Raw genomic sequence first — 16,412 nt, forward strand, 5'->3', positions numbered from 1 at the left:
CGTACCTCTGATCGAACCATTGAACGTACCTCTGATCGAATCATTGAACGTACCTCTGATCGAATCATTGAACGTACCTCTGATCGAATCATTGAACGTACCTCTGATGCATCCATTGAACGTACCTCTGATGGAACCATTGAACGTACCTCAGATTTGTTGATTGGATGGTATCCCTGGTTGTACCACTGACTGAACAGCCTTTTTTCTTATTAAGGTTTGAGTTATTTTTAAACAACACAGATTATTCTAGTGCTGAAAAAATAACACTAGATTCTTCTGTTTAGTATAATTTTAGTGAGATTGTTTTGGTATTTTCAGCAGTTACAGATGTGGGTAAACATTCTCCACAGAAACACAAACACTGCTTTAAATCCAGTTTAAATCTGTTCAGTTAATCGTAATGGTGTCCTTGTTATCTGTGTATTTTATGTACAGTAGCAACATCTCTGTGTTTCGCTCCCTGTTTAGCTGGTGACAAACACTCGGGCTGGCTTTTTTCCAGTCTCCCCCTGTTTGTCGCTGGTCTGCAGCTCATTTAGGATTGGTTATCGCCCCCCCTTCCTTTTCTCTGGGAGCTGGGGAGTCTCTCCTCCTCACTGATGCAATGTGAAACCCTGCGGCAGAGCTCTGCTGATCTCCTGTGTGTGAGGGGGTGTATCTGTTTAATAAATGTTCCCCCTTTCATGTTTCTATTGGTTTTCCCGCTCACTAAACACACACAGGCCAGTGATGGTGTAGAAAAACACACAGATTAACAGTCATGTTGTAACAAACACATGGACCTGCAGTGACCATGGAAACTGAAGCTGGATGGATGGATTATGCTCATCTTATCCAGGCTTTTGAAGACTCGCCCTCACGTGTTTCTCCTCCATCCTCGGGTGAACGTTTGGGATTGTCAGCTCGTCCACGGTGGGGAGGTGGGGGGGGTGAACAGATCCAAACAGCCGCCTGTAACGGCTGCTGACAGCGTCAGACACACAATGGGGCAGAGCGCTGCATAATTCTCTCCTCTTATCACTCGGGCAAATATTAGTGCTCCATTTTTACATCTTTTCTTTCCGTCTTCAGTGGCCAAAGTAATCACAGCATATTGTTTTCTGCCTGCGCCTCAGTGTTTAATTCAGAAGAACGGACCGAACTGTGGGCTGAGATAAGGAAAGCTGTCGCCTGGATTTCTCTTATCCGTCAGCCATCGACAGTTTCAAGGAATCCTGAAGGCGACAATCGCTGCACAGAAGAAATGATTTCTGTATACTGAGTTATATCATCTATAACTCATGCAGTTTCATGATTTATTGTCAAAATTAGCATTTTATTTATATCACCTGCCACTGAAAGGTGAAGGTGATAATATTTTTGCTTGTGTGTGTCAGAAAAACATTTCATGACCCACCGGGCGAATCTTAATGAAACCTTCAGACGGTAATGTTTGGATGTTTTAGCTTTAGAGTCAATCCAATTCAAGATGGCCACCACAGCCACCTGACCTTAAAAATAGAAAAATATCTAGGACAGTCAGTTTGTCAAATATTGACCTGTGTGGTAGTAGCTGAGACTGATACCCAACACATGAGCTCCTGTCTGAGTGAACACTCAGACATGGAGGTCTTATTTCCTGTCCTTCAGCAGAAGTTGTGAATCTCCTCCGGTTGTTAGGCCGGAGACGTTTGTGGGAACTGGAGACCGGAGCGTTCAGTTTCCCATGGAAACGGTTAAGTGACATCTGAGAGCCGCCGTTGCTTGGAGACCCGTTTCCAGCTGCTGTGATGCACTTCAGATATGGGGATATCAAACGTCCTGTTGGGGTTTGCTCTTTATTAGCGAGTTTAGATTTATCTGAAGTAGTGGCACTTTGAGGCGCCATTTTGGGAGCCCCTTCGTGTTTTCATGTTAAATCTTTTTTTGCACTAAGTACACACTTAAATGTTCCATAAGTGGGGACAGAGTACTGTTAGTGTTTTGGTTTTAGGGCAGTTTCAAAACACTGTTTTTATTTATTTTTTATTAGTTTTATCAGCCATTTTATTACAGTGTGCGTCAGCATACCTGGGCCCCGCCCTCACCTGTCCCCTGGCTCCTGGTGGTGGGCCCATGTGAGGGGGGGCTTCCTGTAGCTTTGTTTGTGCTAAACCCAGCTGAGCCCCAGGAGCCAAGGGTCGACCACCAGCACCGCGCCCCACTCCAGGTCTAGACCATATTACTGCCTAGACACAGGGATGTAAGGCTGAAGTTGAAGCTGAAACATCAACTTTTTAATGTTGATGGTCTGACTCCTCCCCCTGAGGTTAGTTTGCCGTGTGACAGCTCAGGCTTTCGGAGAAGACCTGAAGGATTTCTGGATGGTGTTCACATCTGGCTTCTTCTTCGCCTGATAGAGCTTTAAGCAGCACGGTGAACTGTGTTTACAGAACAGAACCAGAACCAGCCTTGACCTTTGACCTCAGAGGTTTCTACAGATTCTTCAGATCTGTTGATGATGGAGATTCAGTGTCTTTGATTCCGGAACTTTATTCTGAAAGTGTTCCTCTGTTCTTAGACACTTCCTGTCAGCCTGGTGACCCTCTGCCCATCTTCAGCCTCTAAATGCTCTTTTTAAACCCAGTCCTTTTACTGACCTGCTGATAATTAAACTAATTATTATTAAATGCTCCTCCAGCTGTTTCTTATTCGTACCGCTGACTTTAACAGCCTTTTGTTGCTCCTGGAACAACTTCTTTGAGATGTTTCTGCTGTTAAATTCAAAAAACAAAAAATACAATTTCATACTTTCATCATTTGATACGTTTACTATGTTCCATTGTGAATAAAGTAAGCATTTATGAAATAATCTGTTTTAATTTACATTTTACTCTTTTGGAACCGGGGTTGTGTCTTCTCTCTTGCCTGGAAACACCTTCGGAGGAGTTGGAGAGCATCCCTGAGGAGAAGGATGTCTAAGATTCCCTCCTGGACCTTTTACCTTCACCACTTTACATATAATCATATCAGCTGCCACCTTGCATGCCAAAGTTTTAAATAAATTCTCAGGAGCTCTGTGAGAGCTCAGAGTCTGTGTTAGTGAAGACTCTCAGCTACTGCCACACCTAAATTTGACTGCAAAATTGTTGAGTTGTAGCTCTTTATGTTTGTTCATGATTTTCTAAAAACACTCATTAATCACCTGCCTTTAATGGTAGTTTTCTTCCAACGAGGCATCTGAAACCTCACATTCGTCCCGGCTCACCTGCTCGTCTCCAGCCCTTTCAGGAGACTTTGTGCTTTTTTAAAAATCATCCTTTCTCAACCTGCCGGGAAGAAAATTGCAAGTGTTTTCAGCCACTAAGAGCTCAGGAGGACTGCTGCAGTCTTCCCCAACTGGCACTGTGCTGCGGCACGTGGCCAGAATCACTTATTGGCACTTCACTGCCATCTGCCAAGACGGCGAGGGTTCCTTCGCAGCTTTAAAAAGGCAGCGACGGGAGGAGATTTCAGCTGACACAACTATGGGAAATAAACTGAAATCAGGAATTGTGTAGACTGTTTATAGAAGGTCTGAAGACTAGAAAGTCACGTCCAGTTGCTGCTAAATAAATATAGTTTACGTTCAGAATATCTGAGCATGAAGCTGTTGAGGAGCGGCCCCCCTCTCACTTAAAAACAAGTGCCCTTGAGCAGGGTAATTAACCCCCAGCTGCTCCTGTGAAGCAGCTCTGCAGGAGCTCCAGGAGCTCCTTCACCTGCCTCCTGTCGGCTCGAGTCGTTCAAACAGCTGAGCTGAGGCTCGGTCTCACCGGAACGGAATGCCGCGGCATGAAGCGGTAACGTCCGTGAAATCTCAGGGTGAGGGGGTGTGGCAGCTGTTCACGGGGGCGGGGGTCACGTTACGGCGGCTTCATCGTTCAAGACTTCATGTTCGTGTTGGTGGGACTCATTCAGTGCTCGGAGTGGAAATAAAAGCTTCAGAGAGAGCTGTGATGAAGATGATGCTGGATGGAGAGGTAGAGGAGCACGAGTCCTGATCCGGACAGAAAGATTTTCCTTCCAAACAGCTAGAACTTGTTTGACTCTTTGTCTTTGAAAATCAGCTGCTTCTTTTCCCCTTTTTTCAGTCTTGTTTGTAAATTATTTGAAAAAGTGTCTTAAAAGTTCTGGAAAAAGCCTTTTTTTAATGAATTATTTAACTAAATTGTGGGCTAGTTAAGATACAGTACTGCATAAAATATCATTGCAGCTGAAGCCACCTAAATGTGATAACGTGTTTGTGTGCAAAATCAAACATACAGCTTGGCTCGATTCTAACTTCAGTTCTTTAAGATCTTTGCAGCCAATAGAAAAAGAAAAAGGAAATATAATGGAATAAAAGCTATTTCTTGCAATCCTCCCTTTCTGTTTAATTTCCACTCTGCTCTTTTTCTTCACAGTCGACTAAACAGAAACTTTATGATTCCCAGTGGCTGTGTTCCTTTTCTCTTCAGTGGTTTGGTTCTTCTGTGTTAAAAGCAGAAGGTGTGTGTTTGGCTGACAGACTTGTTCTGAGACCTTAAATCTCCAAACATATGAGAAGCAGCGCACGTGATCCGTCAGGCTGTTTAAAGAAAGTCTCCAGAGATGTTTCCCCAACATGCGACTCTATGTGAGACTCTTTATTTTCACACGTTTTGACATGATTGTGGTGTTTCCCTACATGTTTACACACACATGCATGGCAGAACTCGTGGTTCTGCTCGGTGTAGACCCACTAACTGTGTGTGAAAACAAAGCTCTGACCACAGGAAGACAGGCGGCTCCACAAAGCATTCTGGGAGCTCATTACTGTATTCTTTGGGCTGGAAAATGTCTGTCAGTAAGGATTCATTAAAAGCCAACCTGCTGCAGCAGCGCCTGCCTCTGCTGTAATGAGAGGTTCTGCACAGTTCGGGCCCTCCGGTGGTTCTGACCGGACAGGTGAGGTATCGGTGGGAATCAGGATGGAGTTTGTCCCGCTCATATTTGCTGCTCGAGTCCAGAATGTATTCTTAGGTTTCCTTTTACTTTCAGAGACTCGGATAAATGTGTTTCTACCGTTTTGTTGCAGAAAGAAAAACCTTCAAAGATCTGAAATAAACTGAAACTGACAAAAGTAATAAAACTAATGTCCACAGGGACAAGTTAAACTCAGGTGTGTCCTGGAATCAGTCAGGCTGCCTGTTTAAAGGGGGACAGGTAGTCACAGGGCTGTTTGGTATCATGGTGTGTACCACACTGAACATGGGGGACAGGAAGCTGAGGACAGAGTTGTCTCAGCAGCTCAGAAAGACAATGATTGACAGCAGGTTGAAGGTAAAGACTAGAAGACCGTCTCCAAGCAGCTGGATGTCCCTGAGACTCCACAGGACTGGAGACAGCCTCCATGGACATGTCCACAAGAGGACAACTGGTGACAAACTGAAGAGACAATATCATACATGGACCAAAGAAATCAGAGGTTAACTCTAAGGTCAAAGGTCATCAGATCGCAGCATCAGTCTGTTTGAGACAAAGACGACTGAGGAGGACCCAATGAAGACAGACTGAGAGTCCAGAGAGCTTCTGGGACAATGTCCTCTGGACAGATGAGACAAAACTAGAGCTTTTTGTCAACAAGTCCCATCAGCTCTGTGTCCACAGACCCAAACATGAACCAAAGACTAGAACCCTGAACCTACAGGGGAACATGGAGGAGGCTCGGTTCTGTTCTGGTCCTGGTTCTGTTCTGGGTCCAATGAAACCTCAAGACTATCAAGGCCTCCTGGAGCCAGATGTGCTGCTCAGAGTCAGAAAGCTCGGTCTCAGTCTCAGCTCATGGGTCCAACAGGATCAGGACCCAAAGAACGGGTCAGAACCAAACATTGGACCGTTCTGAAGAGGCCTTCTGGGCCCTGATCTAAATCCTGCTGAACATCTGTGGAAGGAGCTGAAACATCTGGAGGAGGAAGCCTTCAGACCTGAGACAGCTGGAGGAGTGGACCGGGACACCTGAGGACACCTGAGGACACCTGGGGAGGCCTAAGGACACCTTGGGGACACCTGGGGACACCTGAGGACACCTGGGGACACCTGGGGAGGCCTAAGGACACCTTGGGGACACCTGGGGAGGCCTAAGGACACCTGGGGACACCTGGGGAGGCCTAAGGAATCCTTGGGGACACCTTGGGGACACCTGGGGACACTTGGGGACAGGTGCAGAGGACTCAGAGTTACAGAACTCACCTGATTGGATCAGAAGGTTAATAGTTCCGTCCTTTTTATGAAGGTCAGTTTAATAAGTTTGTTTTTAAATAATTCTGTCTGATTTTCATTTGTTCATTTTTAGTCGTTTTTCTTATTATTTTTGTCAGTTTCCAGTTTTTTCAGTGACCTTTGTGGGTTTTTTATTTAATAAAAGGCTCAAAGACTTTATTTTCTCTGCGCTCCACTCTTTGTTCTGCTCCTTCCTTCAGCGTTTAATTTAAAAACATTGTTCCGTTGGTTTCTGTCGTCATTGTGCCGTTTGATTGTAACGTTGAGTTGCCTCGGTTCATTTAACCCGACTGTCAGCGCTGCTCTAATTTTATCTTTATTTGGCTCAGTTTTCACAGTTTGTTTCATCTGTGACTCCTCTCTGACTGCAGCCGCGTGTATTTCTAATTCTCTCTCTGTTCGCTCAGATTGTTTCGTTTTCTCCGTCTCTCAGACTCGAACGCCTCGTGTGACACGACTCAGCCCCACGCAGCCGGCGCTCGCCGATCAGGCCAACAGGGTTTCCTTCGCCTCGGCTGAAAACCTGGAGACCATGTCGGAGCCGGATATGCCCATCGGCTTCAATCGGATGAACCGGCTTCGCCAGAGCCTGCCGCTGGCCCGCTCGTCCAGCCAGGCCAAGCTGCGGGCGCCAGGTCTGAACGTCCTCGGCTGTATTCTTCGTTCAGATATCAGGTTTATCACAACCCGGGTTTCAGTTTGGTCACAGTCAGCTTTTATTTGTGGTAAAACTTGTATGTCTTTTTAAAAACAGGCTGTTCCTCAGTTTAACACTTTTTGTGAAGAAGGAGTTCATCTTAGACCGTTCTGGTCATCGTTTTTGGTTTATAAACAATATTTTACTTGTTGTAAATGATTCTTAAATAGTTTAATTCTGACCTGATGAGCTAACGGCTAGTCTGAATGCAGCTAAGACTTCATCTCTAAAACTTCTCAGCTGTTCATCCAAACCACCGTCAGTTTCTTGTCCTTCATTAGAAGCATCATAATGCTCCTGCAGGAAGTGCTACAGCTAGCTGCTGCTTTTCTTTGTTCTTCCAGGAAACCATAGAAATCTATAAAAAAAATAATTATGAAAGGTGAAGCTGACAGCGATGTAAAGGTTTCTAAATTTCTATTTGGTACTCACTGCAAACTATCAACTCAAACATGGAAACTGTTTGAAAGAGTTCAGATTTAGATGCAAAGATGTGCGGGTCTGCAGTCAATGCAAACAAAGCACTCACTGCATCCCTCTGGGTTAGATAATAACCCCACAAATATTCAAACTGTCGGAGGAATCGGACGAATTATTGCCAAACAGTAGGAGTATTTTCAAACGGCTCTTTTTTGTGTCTCGCTTCAGCTTTCCTGGTTGTCTTTCTGCTCTTTAAAGGTCTTTGCTGGTCTTTTTCTGTCTCAGATGTTCTTGTCATTTTACCAAAGATCATTTAGTTTAAACAGATAAAAATGAGACTACTTTAATGACAGCTGATACCGACAGTCACAGAAACTGAAACATGTCATTTAGTCGATATGTGGAGGTAAAAGTTTCTCTGCTGTCGTCTCCTTCATCGCTCCAGGGATCTTGTTCCTGCAGCTCGGGGAGGAGATCCGCCGGGTTCACCTGACCCACGAGCTGACCAGCCTGGACACCCTGAGGGCGCTCATCGTGCACATGTTCCCCCAGAGGCTCACCATGGCCATGCTCAGGTGCTTCACACGCAGGAGATGTTTATCGACCTGTTTGAACCTCTGCAGGGCTGCATTTACACTTCATTTACTGTGAGCGGGACGCAGCCAGACACTCATGAATTAAAAAAATATGATAAACTAGGAAAGAAAACTGGTAAAAATCAGGTAAACAGATCAATAAATCCAAGACGGACACGATGAGAACAGCCCATTACGACTGTGATGCCTCCAGTGTTTGATTCTTTTCCTCTGGTTGTTTTTGTGTGAATTTGAAACAAAGTTCTTGTTCTGTGTTTAATTTATGATGATGTAGATCATCTGTTATCTGAAGGCGATACAGTTATCCTCCTCCTGACAACAGATGCAGTAAACCCGGAGGCTTTTCTTGCAGGATCCACTTAGGTCTTGACATAGAACCGACCAGTTCCAGGTCACAGATTTCCTGTCCTGCAGTCTGGACTCCCTCAGCTCCTCTGGACATTTTACCAAACCAAAGCACAGCTCAGATCAACTCTGTTACGCCCCGCAGTCCGGAGCTTCAGCCTCTCCCTCACAGAAAACAACAATGACGTCCAGTTCTGGTATCAGAGCCGGCTGACTTCTCACCAGATCTTCAATGGACGCCGTTTTGAGGACAGTCCTGTTCTTATTTTGGACAGAAGGAGTCAAAGGAGGTCATCCCGGGTTTCACCTTTCCCACACATCTATTCCCAAACAGCTTCACACCAATTTGCACTTTCACGCTCGCATGTGGCCGAGGTTAACCGCCCTCACGAGGGATGGGGAGGGAGAGTGATTCAGAGGCTGCTGTTTCAGGGGATTTGGCTGCAGCTCTGACGCCTCTTTTAAACGTCGTCAGTGACCGGCGCTGTGTTCAGATGCACACAGAGGTCATTCAGCAACAAGCAGGACATCAGCAGACATCCAGACATCTGGACTGTCGTTTGAAAACGGCTCCGAGCTGTTTCAGTTAGTTTCGTAGTTCTCTCGACAAGCTGAATTACCTCCCAGATGCAATCTCAGGGAAATAAATACAACGATGGGTGAATTCACAGCTCCGTGTCAGAGCAAAGACTGAAGGTTTGAACCTGTTTGAATCTGACAGACGCCAGCTGTTTCCTGCACAGCGTGAGAGCCGAGGCCTGGGATTCACACCCCACCAACGTTTTCAGACATTTTAGAAACATCCTCGCTGTTAATGTGTTTCCAGCAGCAGCCCGGTGGGATACAGACTTTACTTTCAGCACTAACCACCTCCTTTAGTTTGATTTCACAGAGAAGAAACCTCACACCAGCCTCACAGTCGATCACTTTAACGCAGAGCCGATACTCCAGCTTCTACCAGCAGCCGAAAACATCATTAGAAGGAACATTTTTAACATGGTTCTCATTTTCCAAACAATTAGGTCAGAAAATGATTAGTTTCATTGAGATGTTAATTAGGATTATCTGTATAATCTGCTGTGAAACTTCCTGATGAATCCTGCAGTTCAATTTATTTATCAGCAGGACTGAATATTCTGTTCCTGATGAGTTTAATATCAGCTTCGGTCCACTCCGTCGCCTCATTACTGCTTCCTGATGCAGTTTGGACCCGTCCAGCACGCCGCAGCACATTAGCAGGTAATTGGTGCTGAAATTGACTGTTTGTTGTTCGTTTTGTGATCATCGATGTGCAGATCTCCCAGCACCGCTCTGCTGATCAAAGACGAGACCCGGAACGTCTTCTACGAACTGGAGGACCCGCGGGACGTCCAGGACCGCTGCGTCATTAAGATTTACTGCAAAGAGCCCGTCTACGGGACGTACCCGGGACACCAGCACCCTCACCTGGCCAACGGAGACCTGCGGGTGAGTGTTTCTGTGTTCCTCAGGCGCCTGAATTACCCCAAACTGAAATATTATCGTTTGCCTCTAAAAGCGCTGACTCACCACGTCTGTGTTTACAAACACCGTGAGGTGTGACATAACATGCCTCATCCTCCGAGTCGCGTGACCTTTCGCCTGGACCGGCGCCAGCCCGTCACGTCTTCAGCGCCGGCTCGGCCGGACGCCAGGAGCAGGGTTGTGAAACGACAGACTGCAGGTCCGGTTAGTCTCTGCAGCTGAGCCGCTGGTGGATGAAGAAGATGAGGAAGATGTTCCTCAGAAACAAACGTGTCGTCAGAAACCCAGTTTTACCTTCTTAAACCGTCCTGAAGGATGATTTAAGGTTTATTCTGAGATCTTTTAACTGACTTTGAACCTAAACGTAAACCTTTCTAATGACCTGACCTTTGAACTTTATGTGAGCGTTACTTTGGTGCAAAATAAATCTCCCAGTTTTGAGATTTAGGTTGTAAAGTTGAGTTGAATTGGCGGCTGGCCAATAGAGGGCGCCACCCCACCACTCACATTACCTTGAATAGGATGTAAAAAATTGAATAAAAATGAAATAATAAAATAAAAATATTTCAAAATATATGTATATATACGTTTAGTTGTGTAAGATAAATATTTTATAGTTGATGATAAGTAAAGTTGTTTCGTTCATTAGTGATGTATTTCCGCCCCAGGGTGCAAAAATCTTTGTCCATATTCTCGTTAAAAGTTGCACATGTGCAGTAGCTCCTCTTCAGTACAACAGATAGGACCGTTCAGGGCGCACCTCTCCTGCGCCCAGAGCTGACTCCGCCTCCCGCCGCCGGAGCGCGGGGCTCCCGCCACGGGCTGACGTCACATCCGTCTGTCAGAAAGTTCGCCTGATTGAAAAGTCGAGCCGTGGGTGAGCTGCCTTTTATTCAAAGACAGTAATAAGTTCATTACGTGACTAAGTTACATAAATAAGTTCATAGTTAATAATTAGTTTATGTTAAAAAACTGTTAGAATGTTTTATTTTGAATTCTAATCGGAGTGAGACATCCGATCTTCGTTATATACATGACGTAGTGAGTGCTCTCATCATAAAACAATCTTTGATGTATTTTCTCCAGTAAAATTTTGAAAAATAAGGTCGAAAACAGGTCTTATAAATGCTAAATGTTTCCTACAGACCTCCGTCTTTGTTCAGCAAGCACTTATGCATTTATATGTACATTATAATGTTGCTTCTGTTGTTTTAATTCATGTAAATACACTGGTGTGATACCTTAGTTTATGTTTAGGTATATGTCTATTTTGGACTTCTAGCCCCCCCTGGAGAAAACTCCACCAGCCGCCACTGGTGTCAAATAAAGTCCTTATTTTGAGATTAAAATGAAAACCAGAAGGAAGTTTGTATATTTGGGTAAAAGTTTAAGCAGTCAGGAATAAAGTTATTTTAAAATTAAAGAGGGTTCATCATCGTAACTTACGTCTCTTTACTTCGTAAATAAAGCGACTTCAGAAGCTTCTGAGGCTGACAAAGACTTTCTTTTAAAATTAACTTTGCAATTAGTCTTTTGGCTTGTTTTAATCTTTTATGGCCTGCTTAATTTAAAAGATAAACTCGACACTGCAGCTCATAAAGTAAATTTCTGCAGCTGAGTCACGGATGAATCCGATGTTTTATATTTTAACCAGTGAGAACGTGTTTTAGTGCTTCTCACCTCAGAGAAACGTCCTGGTTTTAAAATGTGCCGTGTCATGATTGAGCTGCAGAACGTTTCTGTGTGGTATAAGTTTGATTAGTGTAATTAAAGATGCTGTAGATGTGTAATTAAAGCTGGAGCTAAATAAACCTCCTAATTGGATAAATATGTTGTTGCTGCAGGTTGAAATGGATTCTGAGGCAGGCGTGTGAAATGAAGTGTGCTGGCGAGGCGTTTTGGTCTGAATCATGTTTTGTGTTTCTGTCGCCGCCCGTCAGCCCCGAGGCTTTTAGTTCTCCTGCCTGGAAGCGTGATGCGTTTCCGCCTGCAGGATCTGCAGAGGTCAGCTGCTCTCACAGGACCCGGCGCCGTCTTCAGAGCGTTTTACAGCCTTTATTGAACCGGCAGGCTTACCTCCAGTTTTATGTGTGTGTAAAGTACTTCTCCTTTTGTCAAGGTGAAGTCTGGGATGTGTGTGTGTGGAGGTTTATTGAACTCCTGCCAGCAGAGCTGAGATTATTCCCTGATTGCAGACCACAAAAGCATGACCGACAGCGCTGCAGCCGATCCGAGCCGGAGCCCGCGGGGCGGCCGGCGGTCGGGAATCGGATTGATTGGCAGATTTTCCTCAGTGGGAGAACGTGGGGCGAACTTCAGCGAGTGCAGAGGCCTCCGGACTTCAGAGGGGAAATAAAAAGCCCGCTGTTGCTAAGATACAAGCCAGACGATGATGGCTCTGGAGTCTGCTGTGAGCCCGTCCACCGGGTGCTGTTGCACGAGTCCTCAGGGTTATTATGTGGATATATTGGCTTTTCAATTTGCATCGTCTCCTGGAAGACGGGTTTGTGCGTCACGAGCAATTACAGCGTGGTCTTCGTTTCGTCCAAGCCCTGATCCGGTCTGCTGTTTCCTGCCTCTCTGACAGCGTTAACCGAAGCCAGGAGATCAATAAGTTATCAGAGACACAGAGAATAGTTTAAACTCAAAGCAAAGGAATGTACTTTAATGTCCATGAAATCCTTTATGTTGTGGTTGGATTTAGAAGAATTAGGAATTTGATCTCAGATGTAAATTAAACTTTTTACTGCATTTCTCTTTAATATAAACTGATCAAATGAATACCGGGAGCATTGAAGGCACAACCTGATTTAATTTAAAAGTAAAAAGACACAGATTCCAGAAGTCTATGAACCAACACAGTTTGCAGCTTTTATTTCATTTTTAGTTTCAGGTCTTCAGGCGTCTTCAGTTCGTCTCTGGAGGTTCGGACTCTTTATGCTTCAGATTTCCGTAGTTTCACCTGTGTGGATGTTTCCTCTCTTTGTTCTGCAGAGGGAGATGGTTCACGCGCCGCAGGACTCTCCGCCCACCCGCCGCCTCAGTAACCCCCCCATGTCCTCGCAGCACTCCTCCTCCTCTGCCTCGCCTCCTCAGGGCTCCCCGTCCCGAGCCCGCCTGCTCTACAGCGCCGGCCGGCCTTCTTCCTACGCCGGGCCGCCGCACCACACCCACTCCCTGCCCCACCCCCACGCTCAGCCCCACCAGCAGCCCCAGCTCCACCAGCCCCATCACGCCCCGCAGGCCTTCTGCACCTCCTCCAGCGCCATCCTGGAGCGCCGGGACGTGAAGCCCGACGACGAGGTGGGGGGGTCCAGGAGCATGGTGCTGCTGCGGGGGGACGACCGGGTCGGGGGAGGGATTTATGCGGACCCCTATGCTCTGGGCCCAGACCCGAGCCGGCTGAGCCTCGCAGGAGGTCCGCACTCCCCCCTGCCAGCCAGAGCCGACCCCTACGCCTCGTTGTACCGCCGGGGGGGCGGGGGGGGTCCCGCATCGGTGCGGTCACTCACCTCCTACTCTGCAGCTGCTTTACAAGGAGAGCTGATGGAGAGCGGCGTCCTCTACAGACCCGGCGGGCCGCTTTACAACGACGCCTACGCTGCCTCCATGTTGGCCATGGGGCTGAGGGTGCCTCCCCCCTCCTCCCCCCAGAAGATACCCGACATGAGGGATTCCTACGGGGGGACCCTGCCCGCCCGGGGCTCCCCCGGGAGGCAGAACCTGAGGCGGGACTCTGTGACCTCCTCCGTGTTCGGGGACAGTCCCAAGGCCCGGGGCCCGGGTCCAGGGTTGGGTCTCACCGCCGAGCAGCTCTGCCTGATTGGAGGAGGCGACGGAGGAGGGGGCGGGGGCTTCGGATCTCCTCTGCTTGGGAATGAGACCGAGACCAGGTGAGACAAGACCCCGAGGCTCAGTTTACACAGAAACTATCTTCTGGAGACGTTCCAGATGTTCTGATGGTTGTAAAAACGTAGAATAATTACTGACTTTAAACATAGTGTGGACGTTTGAACACCAGGAGATTTAAAAACCTTCCACTCTGCACAGAAAACATCCAAACTAATAATTCTGTCTTCTAAATTCAAATATAATCAATTATAATTGAACGGACCAAGGCGAGCACTCCCGAAGGTAAAGGTCAAAGGTCAAATTTATTTCCAAACATCTCCTTTCTGTCCTGAAGTGCTGTAGAGACACAGCAGTAAAGGGCAATTAAGAAAAAACACAATAATAAACATAAAATAAATATTGGCTTGAATAAAAAGATGTGTTATATGTATGTATAAATACACACGTGCAGTAGTACTGTCAGTGAGAGTACTAACAGTCATGGTGTTTTCTGTGTCGTTGGTGGGACTCCAGGGAGCGGATGGAGGTGATGGAGAAGCAGATCGCCAGCCTGACCGGGCTCCTGCAGAGGGTTCTGACCCGAGCGCCTGAAGCAGAAAGCCCGTAAGGAAACAGAATACTTCAGCACCTGTAACCGATGTTTGTACCGGTTTCCTGGAGTGGGCTTGAGACATGAGCCGGGCGCCGAGCAGCTCGTTAAGACAGATAATCCAGTCAGTCCAGGTTTATCTACCTGAGGTCCGTTTAAAAACAGACGTTTGCAACAAGCTACAAGAGTTAGCAGCCGAAATATAATCACATCGGCTTCTTACTTTACTAAAAACCAAACAGAAGAAGTAACATAGGTACTGTTTAGAATTATAAATAAGTTATTAATAATTATAATCTCTGGTGTTTTAGCTGAGACTTTATTAAATTAAATGTGAAGCTTAAATATATTATTTCAGCCTCGATTCTAAATATCATAAATTAAAAACCTGAGGTCAGCATCTTAACTTCTGTCTCCTTATTTATAAATTCAAATAACTACACAAATAAATATTTTATGTAGTATTATGCAATTAAATCTACCAAATAATCATTACTGATAAATATGTGATGTATTTAGGCAGTAAAAGTAGAAGTGAATGTGTTTTTGTTTTTAAATAAAAGCAAATGAATGTTCAGTTTTTGTTTTGTGGGACAGAGTTTCTGTCCTGAGAGCTTCATGTCCTCAGCCCCGGCTGGAACTCCGTCTGTGTAACATATTTAAAATTAAAGCATTATTGCCGACGTTGTGTTTAAATATTCACTTCCTGCAGGGAGAAGATGGAGTCGGCGAGCGACGGCTCAGGAACTGACCGTAAGTTTCTTCGTCTCTGAATTAAAAAGCCTGATCTCCAGGAGCTCCAGCTGCGTAACGTTTGAAACTGCTGCTGCTTGGTGTGGTTGCTGCTCTGTAACTCTGCTGCTCGTGCTTCTTGTTTTAGCTGGACAAACTAAAAAAAAGAAAGGTAGCTACAGTCTGTGTTCCCCTGTCTGCCCTCCTGAATCCTTCATTATTACCGTTTTTTCAGCTGTTTGCGTCCAAACTAACCTTTCTGTGAGGGGAGATAAAGCCCCGCCTCTCTAACAGCTGCTCGTCATGTTTCCCTCTCTGTGTTCGAGTTGCATTAAATGAAACAACACTTGTTGTTTTACGTGGGTTTTAAACTGATCAAACCAGGCGCTCTGAAAGCAAAAATATATATATTTACGTTTTTATTCTGTTGTATCTGACAGAACACCACCTGTCAAATTCTAACAACGTTTCTACATGATGGACTTTTCTTAAATAAAGCTGGAGGAGCTGATTTTCTCTGAGTCCAGTTAAATCAGGTCTTGTATTTAGAGTTTTGTCAGAGATGATCCTGATCTCCTAAAATAAGAATAATTGAGGAAAGAAGGGCTGGAGCACTTTATTAAACCTGCTCGCAGACAGAAAAGGTCTTTTTGTTTCAGACGTTCACATCCAGCCTTCTGGTGGCGCAGGAGCTCACGGTGATCCAAAATGCAACTCCGTTTCTGATCGTCCCCTCGTCTTGTTCTGCATGATTGGTGTGACTCGACATCCTGGTTCCTGCTGCGCTCGGCTCTCATCGTCCTTTCAGACGATCTGAGCTGGGACCGTGTTCTGATGGGACCCCTCCAGTTCTCTGTCTGTCCACTCGTTTGTCTCATGACGTTTATCGTTACGCCTCCTGAGCTTCAGCGCTGACAGAAGTCCCTTCAGGCCGTCTCATGTTTCTCTCAGCTCTGAACCTCCCCCCCCGAATGAATCCAACAGAAAGCTTCTCTAACCCGACTTGTTTCCTGTGGCTGAGCAGCTCTGACTCCGTCGGCTCCTCTGGCCCTGATGCCCCCTCCGTCCTCGGTGTCCCACCAGCCCGTCCCCGTGTCCCGCCTGCAGATGCAGCTCCACCTGCAGAACCTGCAGCAGAACACCAACGCTCTGCGCAAACAGCTGTCGCAGCTGCGCAATATTCAGGTGAGCAGCTCCCGTTACATGAACACATCATTTACAGCACACGTGTCAAACTCAAGGCCCGCGGGCCACATCCGGCCCTCTGTAACATTTCTTCCGGCCCTCCAGTCTGGTTCAGATCGAGTCTCTGATTCTTATTTTGCTTAAAAAAACTGAAGTTTTCTCTGACAGTGACTTAGAAGCCAACAATATATAGTTTTAATTTCTGTATGATCAGGTTTTTGTCTGTTTTAATGTTAAAAACTTCATTTAA

The 16,412-nt window shown here is 46.0% G+C and overlaps 1 protein-coding gene across 6 annotated transcripts in view; it reads left to right on the forward strand.

Annotated features, from left to right (window-relative positions):
• The window catches only part of zgc:114120 (uncharacterized protein LOC619267 homolog), a 97,912-nt gene that overhangs the window by 67,143 nt on the left and 14,357 nt on the right, over window positions 1-16,412 (forward strand). For 5 of the 6 annotated variants that reach the window (XM_037980672.1, XM_037980671.1, XM_037980674.1 and 2 more), the window contains 8 exons: window positions 6,677-6,878; window positions 7,806-7,935; window positions 9,597-9,768; window positions 12,799-13,697; window positions 14,170-14,259; window positions 14,958-14,998; window positions 15,126-15,149; window positions 16,002-16,162. In XM_037980672.1, the coding sequence (XP_037836600.1) occupies window positions 6,677-6,878; window positions 7,806-7,935; window positions 9,597-9,768; window positions 12,799-13,697; window positions 14,170-14,259; window positions 14,958-14,998; window positions 15,126-15,149; window positions 16,002-16,162 (1,719 nt within the window). The remainder of the gene's footprint in view (window positions 1-6,676; window positions 6,879-7,805; window positions 7,936-9,596; window positions 9,769-12,798; window positions 13,698-14,169; window positions 14,260-14,957; window positions 14,999-15,125; window positions 15,150-16,001; window positions 16,163-16,412) is intronic. The other variant, XM_037980673.1, reaches the window with a different exon arrangement.

The sequence above is a fragment of the Kryptolebias marmoratus genome, linkage group LG17, assembly GCF_001649575.2.
Source record: "Kryptolebias marmoratus isolate JLee-2015 linkage group LG17, ASM164957v2, whole genome shotgun sequence".
NCBI lineage: Eukaryota > Metazoa > Chordata > Actinopteri > Cyprinodontiformes > Rivulidae > Kryptolebias > Kryptolebias marmoratus.